We start from the raw sequence: 16,678 nt of genomic DNA, 5'->3' as shown, positions 1-16,678 counted from the left end.
ACCTGATTTCCCATCCATTAATTCAATTGGGAGTGTGATCCTTCCCATTCAGCTTTCCTCCATGAACCTGTTCCAAGCAATCCTTTATGCCAAGCATAATAAGAGGAAAGTCTGCCCCCATTCTCCATTATTTCGCGCTATTTTCTCCTCATCCCTCCTGAAGGTGTTGATTCCTTGCTGGAAAGCAGTTGCACAGGGGCCATGTACTCTCCAGTACCTTGTCCAAGAGGCTATTATTCAGGTGTGAGCCTATCTAGTGAGCACTGTTTTGAACATGGGAGCATCACAGCTCAGCCAGATCCTTTTCTCACCTAATATCTAACATGTGCATTGGGGACCATTGAATTGCGATTGTGAGTTGAAACCCTGCCTAATTTTTCTTTCCTTAGCATCGGGCATTGATGGCAATTGTAGTGGCCTCCTGGCTAACATGAGCTAACTCACCACAGAGCAGGGGCCAAACCTTAACCAGCTGAGCTGTAGGGGTAGTGAATTTTTTTTATGTGTCTTTCATTATTTGAATACTTTTCAGGCATGCCATTTTATTGAACTAGAAGAAGTAACAAGGTGGTTGACTCTTAACTTCCCTTTAAGTGGCCTAGCAAGCCAATCAGTTGTATCAAAACCGCTACAAAGAATAACAAGAATAAAACTGGATGGATCACTCCGCTGTGACCCAGGAACTCCCCACCTAATAGCTTTGTGGGAACGCCTTCGCCACACGGACTGCAGCGGTTCAAGGACAAGGTCCACCACTGCCTTCTCAAGGCAACTAGGGATGGGCAATAAATGTCGACCTTGCCAGCAACGCCCACATCCCGAGACTGAATAATTAGAAAAGGAAAAGACAGAGGTTTCAAAATGCAGGTTAACATGAACTGAGTGGATTTCGGGGTCAGGGATTTTTGCATATATCAGGTGAACATCTGCACCATTAACGGCGCAACTGTCTCAGGTGCCGGGCTGAAGAGATTTAAAGAAATTGGCCAATTTATGATAGGCCGATTTCCCTAGTGCAGTCAATTGCTTGGTCTTGTAATTTTGAAATGCCTCCAATGCCTTTAGCAACGCTGGATGGCAGGGGGACACGTAGGCATCCCTGGTTCCCAGTGTTGCAAAGGGCACAAATGCAAGACCTATGTTTTATTGTATTTCCATGCACACATCCCATAATGGGATGGAAATTCTGATGGTGGAAAAGGGAATGGTAAGCCAGCTAATTGAATCCTGTTCCAATTTCCACCCCCACCCATCTGGATGCAGCATTTTCACATTTTCACTCGTGCCCCTCGTGGAATTTTGGCTCGTTCATTTTTTGGGGGGCATTTTTGCCCCCTACTGCTACTTGGTCTCACTTCATCACTCGCAGGGGGTTCAATTGGATAAGACATGAAAACGGGCACGGGGATCACGATACAATTGTGAAGGGCGATCGCAGGACGTCCGATTGGCTGAGGCCTTCCAAAATGGCTATGGCGGCCTCAATTCAGCGTTGCATGCTGATCCACATCATGATCTCCCTCCTCTGCATGTTACCAGCATTCAGTCGGTGCTCGCGTGCTAAGTCCTTTACCAAGATGGCACACTGCGCACTTCCCGATGGGAGTGCGCGCATGCATCTTGGATGCCATTTTCGGATCATGGGTGGCCGCGTAGCGCCTAAAAATGGGTACTACATGGACCAATTTAACCCCCATCGTATCTGGTGAAGATGTGTTGAAAGCAGTTGCTAGGAAAAATACAAGAGTAGCTGTGGGAATGGCTGTTTCCAATTTTCTCTCCCTCCATGTGCCAAAGCATTGATCCTCTGCTTCACGATTCCTCACCATCGCACAGCTGAGAGCAGCAAGTCATCATGTGGGGAAATTGCAAATGTCAACTCATGCCCCTCCAGTCTCTGCACCACCGTGCTATCTGTGAAAATGAATTTAAAAATAACAAACAAAAAGCATCTAAAATTCCTGTCGCATACCCTTATTGGCCAATACGCTTGAAAATTATGAGCAATTATTTACGGAAGATATCTTCTTAAGGTAAATTTGTTCAAGAAAATCATCTAATAATGTATTTGGGACAATATTACAAACTAGAATGCCACCGTGTACATAACTTATAGTAACACTGACGAATAATTATTTCCAATTCCCAACTGGCACAGTGGCTTTTAAATATACATTTTATACAGTGCAACTTTGTTAGTGGGAATGATTAAAAGCAGCCAATCATAACGCACCTGCAATATTCCTTTAACATTTCTTAAGCAGTTAATGTGTCACTTAATTAGTGTCAGTGTTTCAAAGTTAATCCAGTTGTGAAGTACATAATTTTTATGTGAAACAGTTGAATGAAAACTCCGGATTTAATACCCTGGAAGTACTATTTCCAAGCACACATACACTGTCTTGTAAACTGAACTGATGCAAGTTTTCTCAGCTTCCTGTCGATGCACAATGCACTCCTCTTATTCCCAGCAAACTGACTCACTGCATAAAGTATTTTTAATTTTAACTGATCTTAGCACTAATTATAGAACACGAAGGCTTATTTTTATAGTAAAGCTATATTATACATTCCCATTCAACTACAGTAGGACCTCACTAAATTAACCAAGTAAAGGACTAGTCAATAATGGTTGATTTAGTGGACTAGTCAGGCTAGCTGGAATCATAAAAAATTAGAGTGGAGAAAGAGGCCATTGGGCCCAGTGTGACTCTTCAACTGGAACTATCCTAATCTCATTTCCTTGTCTTTTCTCCATATCACCTCATATTCTTCCTTATCAAACATCCGATTCCCTTTTAAATAATGTTGTAGTCTCTGTCTCAATGGCCACTTATAAATTATTCCATATTGTAATAACCCTCTGAATGGAACAAATTCTTCCCACATCCTCCTTTGTTCTTCGAGTGAGAATCCTGGGTAAATGCCCCATTATTATCTATTTACCCTCTCAAAACCTTTCGTAATTTTGAAAACCTCTACTAGGTGCGCCTTTACTTTTTTCTCTTGTAAAAAAAAAGCCCTACTCTTTCGAGAAATTCGTGATAATTATAACTTCTTATTCCTGGTATTATAGTAGTGAATATTTATTGTACCCTTTCCATGGATCTCATACCTTTGCTATAATGGGCTACCTAGAACAGCATGCAATACTTTGACTCTGGCCTAATCAATGTCTTTTATAAATGTTATGGCCAACACTTTAAAGGAGTATGCACAAATTGTACTGCTAGCTGTAACATCATTAATACTATCTGCCTATTTTAAAAAAAAATTTCTTAGCAGAACAACACTCCTGTTACGCTGCCAAGGTTGTCCTGTTTGATGTGGGCAGACTGTACAAATGATAGCCTTTGGTTCCTGTCCATCTGCTATCTGACCCCATTACCCATTGACCACACAGTGACTTATATGACTGGCTCATTATTGTGTCAGTGTGTTCAGCTGAGCTGAAGGGAAGCAAAACCAATTTTTTGAGTGCTACCCACTGGAATTCTATTAAAAGAAAGGACACTAAGCTTGATGGTCATTTTCAGCTGAGCTTTACTATTAATGCTGCATTATTGACATTTGTGTTCATAAAACATGCTAAAGACTTATTCTAACATGGAAATTGTAACTGAACAACTTTTTTATCCTCCACTTGTGTACCGAGATCAGCTTTAGCACTTTGGGATGATCAGCTATAGGAAGCAGGACATGCTCCCAGTATGCTACCATTGACACACTATGCATGAGATCTTGATAAACACAACTGCTGCACATACACTTTTCATAGTGATGTGTATAAGTTTTCTTATGTTAATAAACTTTTATTAAACCTAATTTCAAAATTGATATTGAATTAACTGGAGTGGTCAAACAGCAGCCAGCTGCCATTCCTTCATCGTCGCTGGGTCAAAATCCTGGAACTCCCGACATAACAGCACTGTGGGAGAACCTTCACCACACGGACTGCAGCGGTTCAAGAAGGCGGCTCAACACCACCTTCTCGAGGGCAATTAGGGATGGGCAATAAAGGCTGGTCTTGCCAGCGATGCCCACATCCCATGAATGAATTTTAAAAAAGGCTACCTCCCAGGCTACAGCCACACGGACAACACTGAGGAGAATTATCAGAGTAGATAGTCGAGTGCCCACTGATAGGAAGGTGTCTGGCACTAATTTCAGAGAAACTTCACATGTTGGCCAATAAATGATGTTGGCATTGGGTTTCATTTGTGAGACTGGGTAAGAAATGTGCAGTGAAGAGGTGTGGCTTGGCTGACAGAAAAGCAGGATGGCATGTATACTGTATATATTAAAGGGTACGGTAGCATAGTGGTTATGTTACTGGACTAGTAATCCAGAGTCATGAGTTCAAATCCCACCATGGCAGCTGGGGAATTTAAATTCAATTAATTAAATTCAATTAATTAAATAAAATCTGGAATTAAAATACTAGTATCAGTAATGGTGGCCATGAAACTACCGGATTGTCGTAAAAACCCATCTGGTTCACTAATGTCCTTTAGGGAAGGAAACCTGCCGTCCTTACCCGGTTTGGCCTATATGTGACTCCAGACCCACAGCAATGTGGTTGATTCTTAATTGCCCTCTGAAATGGCCTAGCAAGCCACTCAGTTGTAAAATCTCGCTTAAAAAAAAGTCACAATAAGAATAAAACCGGACGAACAACCCGGCATCGGACCACTAGGCACCGGACACGACAAAGGCAAACCAAGCCCAGTCGATCCTGCAAAGTCCTCCTCAGTAACATCTGAGGACTTGTGCCAAAATTGGGAGAGCTGTCCCACAGACTAGTCAAGCAACAGCCTGACATAGCCATACTCACAGAATCATCCCTTTCAGCCAACGTCCCAGACTCTTCCATCACCATCCCTGGGTATGTCCTGTCCCACCGGCAGGACAGACCCACCAGAGGTGGCGGTACAGTGATATACAGTCAGGAGCGAGTGGCCCTGGGAGTCCTCAACATTGATTCCGGACCCCATGAAATCTCATGGCATCAGGTCAAACATGGGCAAGGAAACCTCCTGCTGATTACCACCTACCGCCCTCCCTCAGCTGGTGAATCAGTCCACCTCCATGTTGAACACCACTTGGAGGAAGCACTGAGAATAGCAAGGGCACAAAATGTACTCTGGGTGGGGGACTTCAATGTCCATCACCAAGAGTGGCTCGGTAGCACCACTACTGACCGAGCTGGCCGAATCCTGAAGGACATAGCTGCCAGGCTGGGCCTGCGGCAGGTGGTGAGCGAACCAACACGAGGGAAAAACTTACTTGACCTCGTCCTCACCAATCTACCTGTCGCAAATGCATCTGTCCATGACGATATTGGTAGGAGTGACCACCGCACAGTCCTCGTGGAGACGAAGTCCTGTCTTCGCACTGAGGACACCATCCAACGTGTTGTGTGGCACTACCATCATGCTAAATGGGATAGATTCAGAACAGATCCAGCAGCTCAAAACTGGGCATCCATAAGGCGTTGTGGGCCATCAGCAGCAGCAGAATTGTATTCCAGCACAATCTGTAACTTCATGGCCCGGCATATTCCTCACTCTACCATTACCAACAAGCCAGGGGATCAACCCTGGTTCAATGGACTACATGCATGCTAAACAGTGGAAGCAACATGCTATAGACAGAGCGAAGCGATTCCACAACCATCAGATCAAAGCTCTGCAGTCCTGCCACATCCAGTTGTGAATGGTGGTGGACAATTAAACAACTAATGGGAGGAGGAGGCTCTGCAAACATCCCCATCCTCAATGATGGCGGAGCCCAGCACGTGAGTGCAAAAGACAAGGCTGAAGCATTTGCAACCATCTTCAGCCAGTAGTGCCGAGTAGATGATCCATCTCAGCCTCCTCCCGATATCCCCACCATCACAGAAGCCAGCCTTCAGCCAATTCGATTCACTCCACCTGATATCAAGAAACGGCTGAGTGCACTGGATACAGCAAAGGCTATGGGCCCCGACAACATCCCGGCTGTAGTGCTGAAGACTTGTGCTCCAGAACTAGCTGCGCCTCTAGCCAAGCTGTTCCAGTACAGCTACAACACTGGCATCTACCCGACAATGTGGAAAATTGCCCAGGTTTGACTCCACAAAAAGCAGGACAAATCCAATCTGGCCAATTACCGCCCCATCAGTCTACTCTCAATCATCAGCAAAGTGATGGAAGGTGTCGTCGACAGTGCTATCAAGCGGCACTCACTCACCAATAACCTGCTCACCGATGCTCAGTTTGGGTTCCACCAGGACCACTCGGCTCCAGACCTCATTACAGCCTTGGTCCAAACATGGACAAAAGAGCTGAATTCCAGAGGTGAGGTGAGAGTGACTGCCCTTGACATCGAGGCAGCATTTGACCGAGTGTGGCACCAAGGAGCCCTCATAAAATTGAAGTCAACGGGAATCAGGGGGAAAACTCTCCAGTGGCTGCAGTCATACCTAGCGCAAAGGAAGATGGTAGTGGTTGTTGGAGGCCAATCATCTCAGCCCCAGGACATTGCTGCAGGAGTTCCTCAGGGCAGTGTCCTAGGCCCAACCATCTTCAGCTGCTTCATCAATGACCTTCCCTCCATCATAAGGTCAGAAATGGGGATGTTCGCTGTTGATTGCACAATGTTCAGTTCCATTCGCAACCCCTCAGATAATGAAGTAGTCCGAGCCCGCATGCAGCAAGACCTGGACAACATCCAGGCTTGGGCTCATAAGTGGCAAGTAACATTCGCGCCAGACAAGTGCCAGGCAATGACCATCTCCAACAAGAGAGGGTCTAACCACCTCCCCTTGACATTCAACGGCATTACCGTCACTGAATCTCCCACCATCAACATCCTGGGGGTCACCATTGACCAGAAACTTAACTGGACCAGCCATATAAATACTGTGGCTACAAGAGCAGGTCAGAGGCTGGATATTCTGCAGCGAGTGACTCACCTCCTGACTCCCCAAAGCCTTTCCACCATCTACAAGGCACAAGTCAGGAGTGTGATGGAATACACTCCAATTGCCTGGATGAGTGCAGCTCCAACAACACTCAAGAAGCTCGACACTATCCATGACAAAGCAGCCTGCTTGATTGGCACCCCATCCACCACCCTAAACATTCACTCCCTTCACCACCGGCGCACTGTGGCTGCAGTGTGTACCATCCACAGGATGCACTGCAGCAACTCGCCAAGGTTTCTTCGACAGCACCTCCCAAACCCGCGACCTCTACCACCTAGAAGGACAAGAACAGCAGGTACATGGGAACAACACCACCTGCACGTTCCCCTCCGAGTCACACACCATCCTGACTTGGAAATATATCGCCGTTCCTTCATCGTCGCTGGGTCAAAATCCTGGCAGTCCCTACCTACCTTCACCACACGGACTGCAGTGGTTGAAGAAGGCAGCTCACCACCACCTTCTCAAAGACAATTAGGGATGGGCAATAAATGCTGGCCTTGCCAGCGATGCCCACATCCCATGAACGAATAAAAAAAAATAGTGGTGGCAATTCAAGCCATTAGCACTGGGAGCACGCTGAGAAGATAAGCAGGACCTGTTTGGTGCATTAGTCACTGGACTCAGGAAGAGCGGGACTGGGAGGCACAGGACAGCCTGGCTGTGCTCATTTTTGTCAACAAATGCTGACACAGTGACTGGGCCCCCAAAATATTGTCAGTGTGAAATGCTGGTGGTTGGCATGCATACTACTTTCTGTCATATATCAATGATATTAGTGCCTTTTATCAAAGTGCTTATCCTTAGCATCAGCTCATCGTCTGTCACTTCTACCTCCTAACCCTTGACGACTTCTAAGTGATTCTCAGTGGAAGAAGTAAATGTGCTAACTGGATGCAGAATTTTAGTGGGAACTGTTTGGATTCGGGTAACCCTATAGCTCCTTGTGCTGCTCATGAGATGGCTCTGTAGTTGACTCTGCTACACCTGTGGTTGTGCCTGTGCTCCGCCACCTTCCAGAATTTTCTGCGCCTATCTGGTGTACATGGCCTGCTGCAGGCAGGACTCCGGTCCTTCTCTCTCTTCCCCGCCCCTCCCCGCCCCCCAGCATTATGCAAAGTAACTGATTTATGACTGAAGTAAGTGCTGCGCATCCTCCGCTCAGTATCAGCAGGCGGTCTAGCGGCAGAGGAGCCCAACGGTAACTTTTACTGTATTATTGTGGGGCCAAGAGGAGCAGGAATGCTGCTCAGGCTCCACAAAACCAGCCTGAGTTGATGCCACTCTGGCTCCCCCTCCCCCCAAGATCGCCCCACCACCCGAGGATAATTGCGCTGCCCAAAATTGCTGGTGCTCATTTTCCACATAGCCCGCCAGCCAAATGCTCCCAAAATGGACTGGCACTATCAGGCGGCTGATGGGCGGGTTCCAGCAGCTGTCCACCTGAAGTCTGCACCAGGGGAAAATCTACCCTGACAAGTGTGAGTCAGGAATCACAACCCAATCCTTGTCCATTTTTGCCAGTAAACACCTTTCACGGTGTCTCATTTATCTATCTTTGTTGCAAGGTTCCTTACCATACACTTATCCACGTTAATATCCTTCTGCCATTCCTTACCCCATCCACTTGATTGAGCCAGATCCTTTCAAATGTTACCACTTGCCTGTAAATGTTACCCTGGGAATTTCCTAGAGGCTTCTCTCGCTCCACTGCCTAAACTTTGGCAGAAGCCCATTTATCCGTGTATGCGGGGTTTCTACCAAACTCCCAGCGACGGAGCAGGAGAAGCCCCGAGGAAATTCCTGGCATTAGTGTCAGCCACCAATGTTGTAGCATCCTCCATTCCAGAACAGACCAATGTAGAGCTCTGTCGACGTATCATCGTAAGTTTCAATTCACTTACTTAATTTTATTATGTCAGTAAAATTTTCTTGTCTGATTCTTAATAGGAATCATATAAAATGCTAATTCAGCATCTGGAGGAATTAAGCATGATGAGACATGGCAGCAGGTTTAGGAAGGTATGAGTCTCATAATTGTAGTTTTGCAGAATTAGGTCTCTTAGAACTGTGCCAAAGTAGATTATATATCACAGGGAAACATCATAATTATTATAGTACCCTCACTGTGTTAGCATTCTAAAACTGGTTTTCTTCAAATACATATTTAAGTAAATAGATGAAGATATATTGGAAATTAGAGAGTTAAATTATTACTTGAAAAGACCTAAATTAAATTTAATTTCCAGCTAGAGGTTTATGAATTATTAACTATGGATACTGGAGGTGGAAGTTTCATGGCCCAGTCTCATCAGTGGAGCCTTGCATGCAGCAGGCAGCTTATAGGAAAATCGCCCGTGATTTGCCATCTTTTGGCATTGATGGTAGGAAAATCGAGAGAGATGCACCTGCGATTTTCAGATGAGTCATCCGCTGGTGACGCCAGGCCTCGGAAAATTCCATCCTGAGTCTCTGTAAGGAGATGGCTGAGGAAACAGAAGGGTCGATTCCCTGATCTAGCACTTGGGGAGTGGCCTCACGCCCAGTAAGAGCAGTTTGGAATCAGGTGGGCAGGCCCGAAAACAGGTGGCACCACACGCCGGACTTTGGTGATCCCGAAAGCTTTGAGGCCACTCTGCGAGCTTGTCCTTTAAGAGCTGCAGTGCTCTGGCTTCCTTGCTCCCTCCTTCTCCTCCCCTCACCCCCCCCACCAACCCCACAGCTGACACAGTGGTCCTGTGTGGAAAACATACAGGGAATTTATACAAATTACTTAAAACTAGCTGACCCTGTGGAATCTAGCAAGGTTGTCTGGCCACTCAAGTAGTGTGGGTATTCTCATGCGTGCTGAGTGTGGACCATTTTTTGGCACAATCATGGAGTCAGCTCGATTGTCCTTAGAGAAAAGTTACAATCATTGTTACTTTTATAGCTGTACAGGCCTGAATCAGATTCTGAAGAAGTGACAAAAAACCACCCAGCAAACCAACTCACGAAACAAGTCTGTGTCAACAAAAGCAGGTGATTTTTGTTTTCTCTTGAGGTCTTACAACTGGAAATTATATTATGACTAAACTGTCTATATATTGTACATTATATATGTGTTTTAAACACAATATTTGACAGTCAGGATTTTATTTAACATTTATTTAGAATAAGGAATTGGCAGTATATACCTAAAATATATATATATAAAAAGTCCTGAGTCCATTTCAGAATATCATGAAAGCTGCTATATTGGGCTCGGTCTGTTCAAAATCCACCATGAAGGTTTCAGCATTGAGCTGCACCGGCCGTTATGCCTTCATGTGGTGCTGTGATAGGGTTTTCAAATGTTAAATGACACGTGACATTAGCTTCTAAAACAACAGCTGCTTAATAGCAGTAATTTATCTCGTCTCCCCTCCACTGAGCAGCAATCGAGCACCTGGATTCTCCACCCCCCCCCCCCCCCCCCTTCACCATCACCGTGCAGGAAATCAGCCAGTGCCGAACTTCCAATGAACAGCGTTGCACCTCCCCAACATACTGAGAATTATTTTGGCCCTCCCACATTCCCTCTCCCATCCTTTTCCCCACCCCTCCCTCTCTCCTTTTCGCCTCCCCTCCCTTCCATGCTTCTCATCTTTTCCCCTTCCCTTTCTCATCCTTCATCTTTCCTCTCCCTTTCCCTCTTCTCCCCATGTCTTCTCTACCCTCCCCTCCCCTTTCCTCCTCACTTCCCCCTCACCCCCTACCCTACCCTTTTCCCCTGCCCTCTGCCCAACCCCCTCTTTTGTGCTCCCTTTTTCCCTTACCCCTCCAAGCCGCCCTCCCTTTTCCTTCCCCATGCACCTCCTCTCCACTATCCGTTCCCCCTCCAACCTCCCCTTTCCCCATCCTCCACCTCTCCCATCCTCTACTTTTCCTTCCTCCCTTTCTCTCTGCCTCCCATCTATTCTACTCTATCCTCACCTCCTCTAGCCTCCCCTCCACTTCCTGCCTCTCCACTCCCCTTTACAACTCACCTCATCTCCACTCCCCTCCTATCCTCTCCTCTTTCATCCTCCTTCGTCTTCCCTTCTCTTTTCCCCCTTCCTCTATCATCAGTCCCCTCCTCTTTAACCCTCCCTTCCCCCTCCTGTTCTCCATTTCTCTCCTCTTTCCCCCTCCCCTTCCCTCCCTCAATTCTCTTCCCTCTCTGCTCTCCCCTCCACTTTTCACCTCACCTTTCCTCCCCCTCCCATGCTCCTATCCTCTCCTCTTTCATCCTGATCGTCCCCTTTCCCCTCCCTCTATCCACCCCTCCTCTTTTGCCTTCCCTCTCTCTTTTCTCATTCCCTTCCCCTTTAAACTTCTCCCTTCCACTCCCCTCCTTTCCCATCCGCCTCTGCTTTCCCCTCCTCTTTCCATTTCCTTCCCTCCTCCCTTTTTCCTTCCTATCCTCCTCCCCCTTCTTTCCCTATCTCCCTCTCTCCTCCTGTCCCCTTTCCCCTCCCTGATTCCTTGATTGGTTGCTTCTAGTGAGCAGTGCCGCTCGCAATGGGCTGGAATCAGCCCTAATGTTATTTCTTGGTTATTATTATTTTTCTATAGTGCTTCTCTGATACCCATTTTCTTTCAAGGCAAACCATCCTGTGTCAGCTTGACTAGGTCAATAACTCTTGCCTTTTTATCAGAAAATTATAGATTTGACCTCAGTCCAAAAGTATGAGAGAGCGATAATCAAAGCTGACACTCCACTTCAGTCTTGCGATAGTGCTTATTGTTGGAGGTGCCATCCTTTGAATGAGACATTAAACTGGGTCCCTGTCTACCTGTTTCAGTGGTCCAAGTGGATGGTAAATATCTCATGGAACTATGCAAAGAAGAGCAGGGCATTCCCCAGCATGTCTCCCACAACCAATAACACCAACAGCAGATTAACTGGTCGTTCATCTCGTTGTCAGTCTCATCCACCTAATCAGCCACCTCCAATCTTCCCTCTTAATCCATCACTGCCAGCAGGTCTCATATCACCACCTGTGTCCCAGTCCTGCTGTAACCATTATTCGGCTGTACTACTCACCATCTGCCTAGTGTGAAGCTGGTACCATTGAGTGGCATTAGACAATAATGATAGCAACCTTAGGTTGGAGAGGACATCGGTTGCCAGGTGGGTACGTAAAACCAGGTGGCAGAATCTGGATTGTATAGGGACGCTATCAGACTCTGGGACCATCCTCCTAGTGCTGCCAGACCCAGGGCTGTCTGTGCTGTCCAGATCCCTGGACCCTCCTCAGACCAGTGCTCCAGAACTGGCCAGGCCACTAGCCAGGCTGTTCCAGCACAGCTACAACCTCTGGCATCTACCTGACAATGTGGAAAATTGCCCAGATATATCCTGCCAATAAAAAGGACAAATCCAACCCAGCTAATTACTGTCCTATCAGTCTACTCTCAATCATCAGCAAAGTGATAGAAGGTGTCGTCGACAGTGCTATCAATTGGCACTTACTCACCAATAACCTGCTCACTGATGCTCAGTTTGGGTTCCGCCAGGACCACTCGGCTCCAGACCTCATTACAGCCTTGGTCCAAACATGGACAAAAGTGCTGAATTCCAGAGGTGAGGTGAGAGTGACTGCCCTTGACATCAAGGCAGCATTTGACCGAGTGTGGCACCAAGGAGCTCTAGTAAAATTGAAGTCAATGGGAATCGGGGAAAACTCTCCAGTGGCTGGAGTCATACCTAGCACAAAGGAAGATGGTTGTTGGAGGCCAATCATCTCAGCCCCAGGATATTTCTGCAGGAGGACTTTAAGGCAAGTTCCTAGACCCAACCATCTTCAGCTGTTTCATCAATGATCTGAAGTGGGGAAGTTTGCTGATGATTGCACAGTGTTCAGCTCCATTTGCAATTCCTCAGATAATGACGCCGTCTATGCAAGACCTGAACAACATTCAGGCCTGGGCTGATAAGTGGCAAGTAACATTCTCGCCACACGAGTGCCAGGTAATGACCATCTCCAACAATAGAGAGTCTAATCACCTCCCCATGACATTCAATGGCATTACCATCGCTGAATCCCCCACCATCAACATCCTGGGGGTCACCATTGACCAGAAACCCAGCTGGACCAGCCACATAAATGCTGTGGCTACTAGAGCAGGTCAGAGGATGGGTATTCTGCAGCAAGTGGCTCATCCCCTGACTCTCCAAAGCCTCTCCATCATCTACAAGGCACAAGTTAGGAGTGTGATGCAATACTCTCCACTGCAGCAACTCGTCAAAGCTTCTTTGATAGCACCTCCCAAATCCACGCCCTCCATCACCTAGAAGGACAAGGGCAGCAGGCTCATGGGAACACCATCACCTCCAAGTTCCCCTCCAAGTCACACACTATCCTGACTTGGACATTTATCACCATTCTTTCATCATCACTGGGTTAAAATCATGGAACTCCCTACCTAATGACATTGCAGGATCACCTTCACCACACAGACTGCAGTGGTTCAAGAAGTAAGCTCACCATCGCCTTCCCTAGGGATGGACAATAAATGCTGACCTTGCCAGCTAAGCACATATCCCAAGAATGAATAAAAAAAAGTACTGTCAGATCTTACAATCCTCTCCCTCTCCCAGCTTTCACATACCCTGGGACCCACCTCCCAATGCTGCCAGATCCTGGAACTTACCTCCCCAATTTTGATAAATCACAAGATCCTTCTATTTGCTACCATACCCCCAGTGTTGCCAGAATCCATGTCCTTATCCCAGTGCTACAGCAGCCCAGGAACTGCCCAGTGAACCAAACTGTCAGTTTTTGCCTATAATTTTGCTTTGTATCCTGCACTTTAAAGTTAAGAAATAAAACTTGAATATACAGCTAAAAGAAATAGTGTATTGATGAGCAACATGATAGATCAACTCGTATTATAATACAAGTCTTGTGTATAGTATACACTTCCCACTAGCCTTGAATCCCAGTTTTTCTGAACCACCATCCGAGCTGAAACCATCAGAACGATATTTTGATATTCCCTCCTTTTACTTTTTAAATTATTATTGCTGTTTTGATATGAAATAATAATGTTAGCTTGGCTTAGTGCTAGCACTCTGGCCTCTGTGTCAGATGATCATGGGTTCAAGTCTCATTCCAGGACTTGAGCACGTAATCTAGGCTGACACTTCAGTTTAGTAGTAAGGGAGCGCTGCACTGTTGAAGGTGCTCAAGTCCATAGTGGAGCTTGATCACCTTTCATGATCTTCTAACTCGGAGGTGAGATTGTTACTACTAAGCCATCATTACATCAGATTTACCTGAAATAATTTGCAGTATATTATTAATAAGTAGCACATTAATGGTAACAAGTCAAATTCTGTTTTTTGACATGGCATTTGGGGATTTTTACCAGTGTTGTAGGGATCGTATTTCATAATTGCATCTTTTCACAATGGAGCCATTGGTTTTTAGTAATTGAATAAGTCTGATTTTGTTTTTATTACACGTGGTTTGGGGATTTTTATTGTTTTTTTTTCGGATTGAATTCCATGATTCCCTCCATTTTTCCATGAAAATCTTAAATCAATTACCTTGTTTATTGTAAAGACATATAGATATGGATCTCTTGCTGGTTTGGGAATAGTTTTTGCACAAGTAACTCAAAGTCAATAAGAGGTGGCATACACCTTTATAATTCATCGTTGACTTAACTGAGGAAGGTGTCAAATAATAATTCTGCTTTCAGAGGAAATTCAAGAGAGGAACCAGGAAAACACCAGAGAGAAATTTTAATCAATTCTGATCAGGAGAAATTCAAACACTTGCCCAACAGCCTTACGACCTCAGATCCACCTAGAAGGATGGATGATCTTTCAGGATTCACTTCTAATGTGTCTACACTTAACTCTTATCAAAGAGAAGAATTGTTGCAAAATGATTGCCACAAAGTTGAAAGTAAGCCTATTGACACATTTCGTTACGGTACAGAATCTAGTAAGATCAAGACAAATAATCAAAATTTCTTTTTTCCTCTTTGGATTTTGAAACCTGCTAAAAATGAGACAGATCAGTTTGACCGTGATCTGTCAGAAACTGAAAACACAGATAATGCTTTTCCACCAAGCTATTTTCAGCAATCATGTTTAGACTTGAGCCCAGAGGTTGTCGAAGCTGATAATGTGTCTTCCAGCTACAACCATGAACAAGGAGATAATGTGTATCCCTACCCTGAATTTCTCCCACCACCATTTAATAGACTAGACTTCAGTGAGCTGTCGATGCTGGAGAACTGTAAATGGAAGGATGATTTACCTGCAAGGCCAAACAGAGCTCTGGAACAGCTATTAGATCGTTTTGTGCAGATGGAAAAGATGCAGTTTATGACAATACAAAAGGAGAAAAGCAGAATTACTGGGATATTGCCAAGCACTGCTGCAAACACTTCCAGTCCGAGGAAAAATACAAAAAGAAGCAGAAAGTCTCGACAATGTGATCTTATTTGCGTGCAACCACCACGTGTTGAGGTTTGCTTTAAGAAGACGAATCCTGCCAAGCTTGACAAACACAAGTATTTGTACCGAATAGGTTCCAGCCATTCATCCAACGATCCCCAAGATTCTCAATTACCTAATGATGACCAAATATTCAAAAGGCGACTCAGAGCCAACTGCAATGCATATAAACATTTCAGAAGGTCTACGTACAGTTCTAACCGGATAATATTAAGTAGGACTGCCTCAGACTGTGCCAACACTGAAGCCTTTGCTGCAGTGAAATCTGTGAAACCACTACCTGTACAAAAACCTTCAAATAGCAGTCCCTGTAAGTACAAAAAAAAACAGAAAGAAATCCAAGCAGCATTAGGGAAGGCTATAGAAGGAAAAGCAAGTCATTGTTTTCTCAGCAGGGAAATGCATTAATTGATCCTTCTAACCTGAGAAATGCCATAAAGTCACATTACCAAAAATTACTTCTCATTTTCTGAGGCAAATAGATCTAGCAAATCAAATTTGCTTCTGACAAACTTTTAGAACTATACTGTATACTTTTTAAAGAAAACATATATAATGTACTTTTGATGCTGGAAATAAAGATGAATTTTAATACTTTAAAAGTAAAATCCTTGATATGTTCACAGTACGGTGAAAATTTTTCAAAATTCCTCAAAAACGTGCAACAGACTGGATAATTCTATATTAGCAAAAGTATACATGTAAAACTTTGGCTCAGTGATAGGTATCTCACCTCTGGGTCCGAAGATTGTGGGTTCAAGCCCCATTCCAGAGACTTGAACACGTAATTTAGACTGACACATAGAATCATAGAAAACTTATGGCATGGAAGGAGGCCGTTTGGCCCATCGTGTCCGCACCGGCCGAAAATGAGCCACCCAGCCTAATCCCACTTTCCAGCACTTGGTCCGTAGCCTTGTTGGTCATGGCACTTCAGGTGCACATCCAGGTACCTTTTAAATGAGTTAAGGGTTTCTGCCTCTCGCACCCTTTCAGGCAGTGAGTTCCAGACCCCCACCACCCTCTGGGTGAAAAAAATTTCCTCAGCTCCCCTCTAATCCTTCTACCAATCACTTTAAATCTATGCCCCCTGGTTATTGACCACTCTGCTAAGGGAAATAGGTCCTTCCTATCCACTCTATCTAGGCCCCTCATAATTTTGTACACCTCAATTAAATCACCCCTTAGCCTCCTCTGTTTCAAAGAGAACAACCCCAGCCTATCCAATCTTTCCT

General features: G+C 45.2%; 1 protein-coding gene across 1 annotated transcript in view; it reads left to right on the top strand.

The window, feature by feature from the left end:
- Window positions 1–16,018, top strand: part of LOC137337942 (uncharacterized) — a 33,366-nt gene extending 17,348 nt beyond the window's left edge. The window contains exons 5-7 of the mRNA XM_068001775.1: window positions 8,918–8,989; window positions 9,900–9,988; window positions 14,678–16,018. Coding sequence (XP_067857876.1) covers window positions 8,918–8,989; window positions 9,900–9,988; window positions 14,678–15,851 — 1,335 coding nt within the window. The 3' untranslated portion in view covers window positions 15,852–16,018. The remainder of the gene's footprint in view (window positions 1–8,917; window positions 8,990–9,899; window positions 9,989–14,677) is intronic.
- Window positions 16,019–16,678: the final 660 nt, after the last annotated feature.

This window comes from Heptranchias perlo, chromosome 2 (genome assembly GCF_035084215.1).
Source record: "Heptranchias perlo isolate sHepPer1 chromosome 2, sHepPer1.hap1, whole genome shotgun sequence".
Classification (NCBI taxonomy): Eukaryota; Metazoa; Chordata; class Chondrichthyes; order Hexanchiformes; family Hexanchidae; genus Heptranchias; species Heptranchias perlo.
Note: the sequence above shows the minus strand (reverse complement) of the source record. Positions and strands in the feature narration are given on the sequence as shown.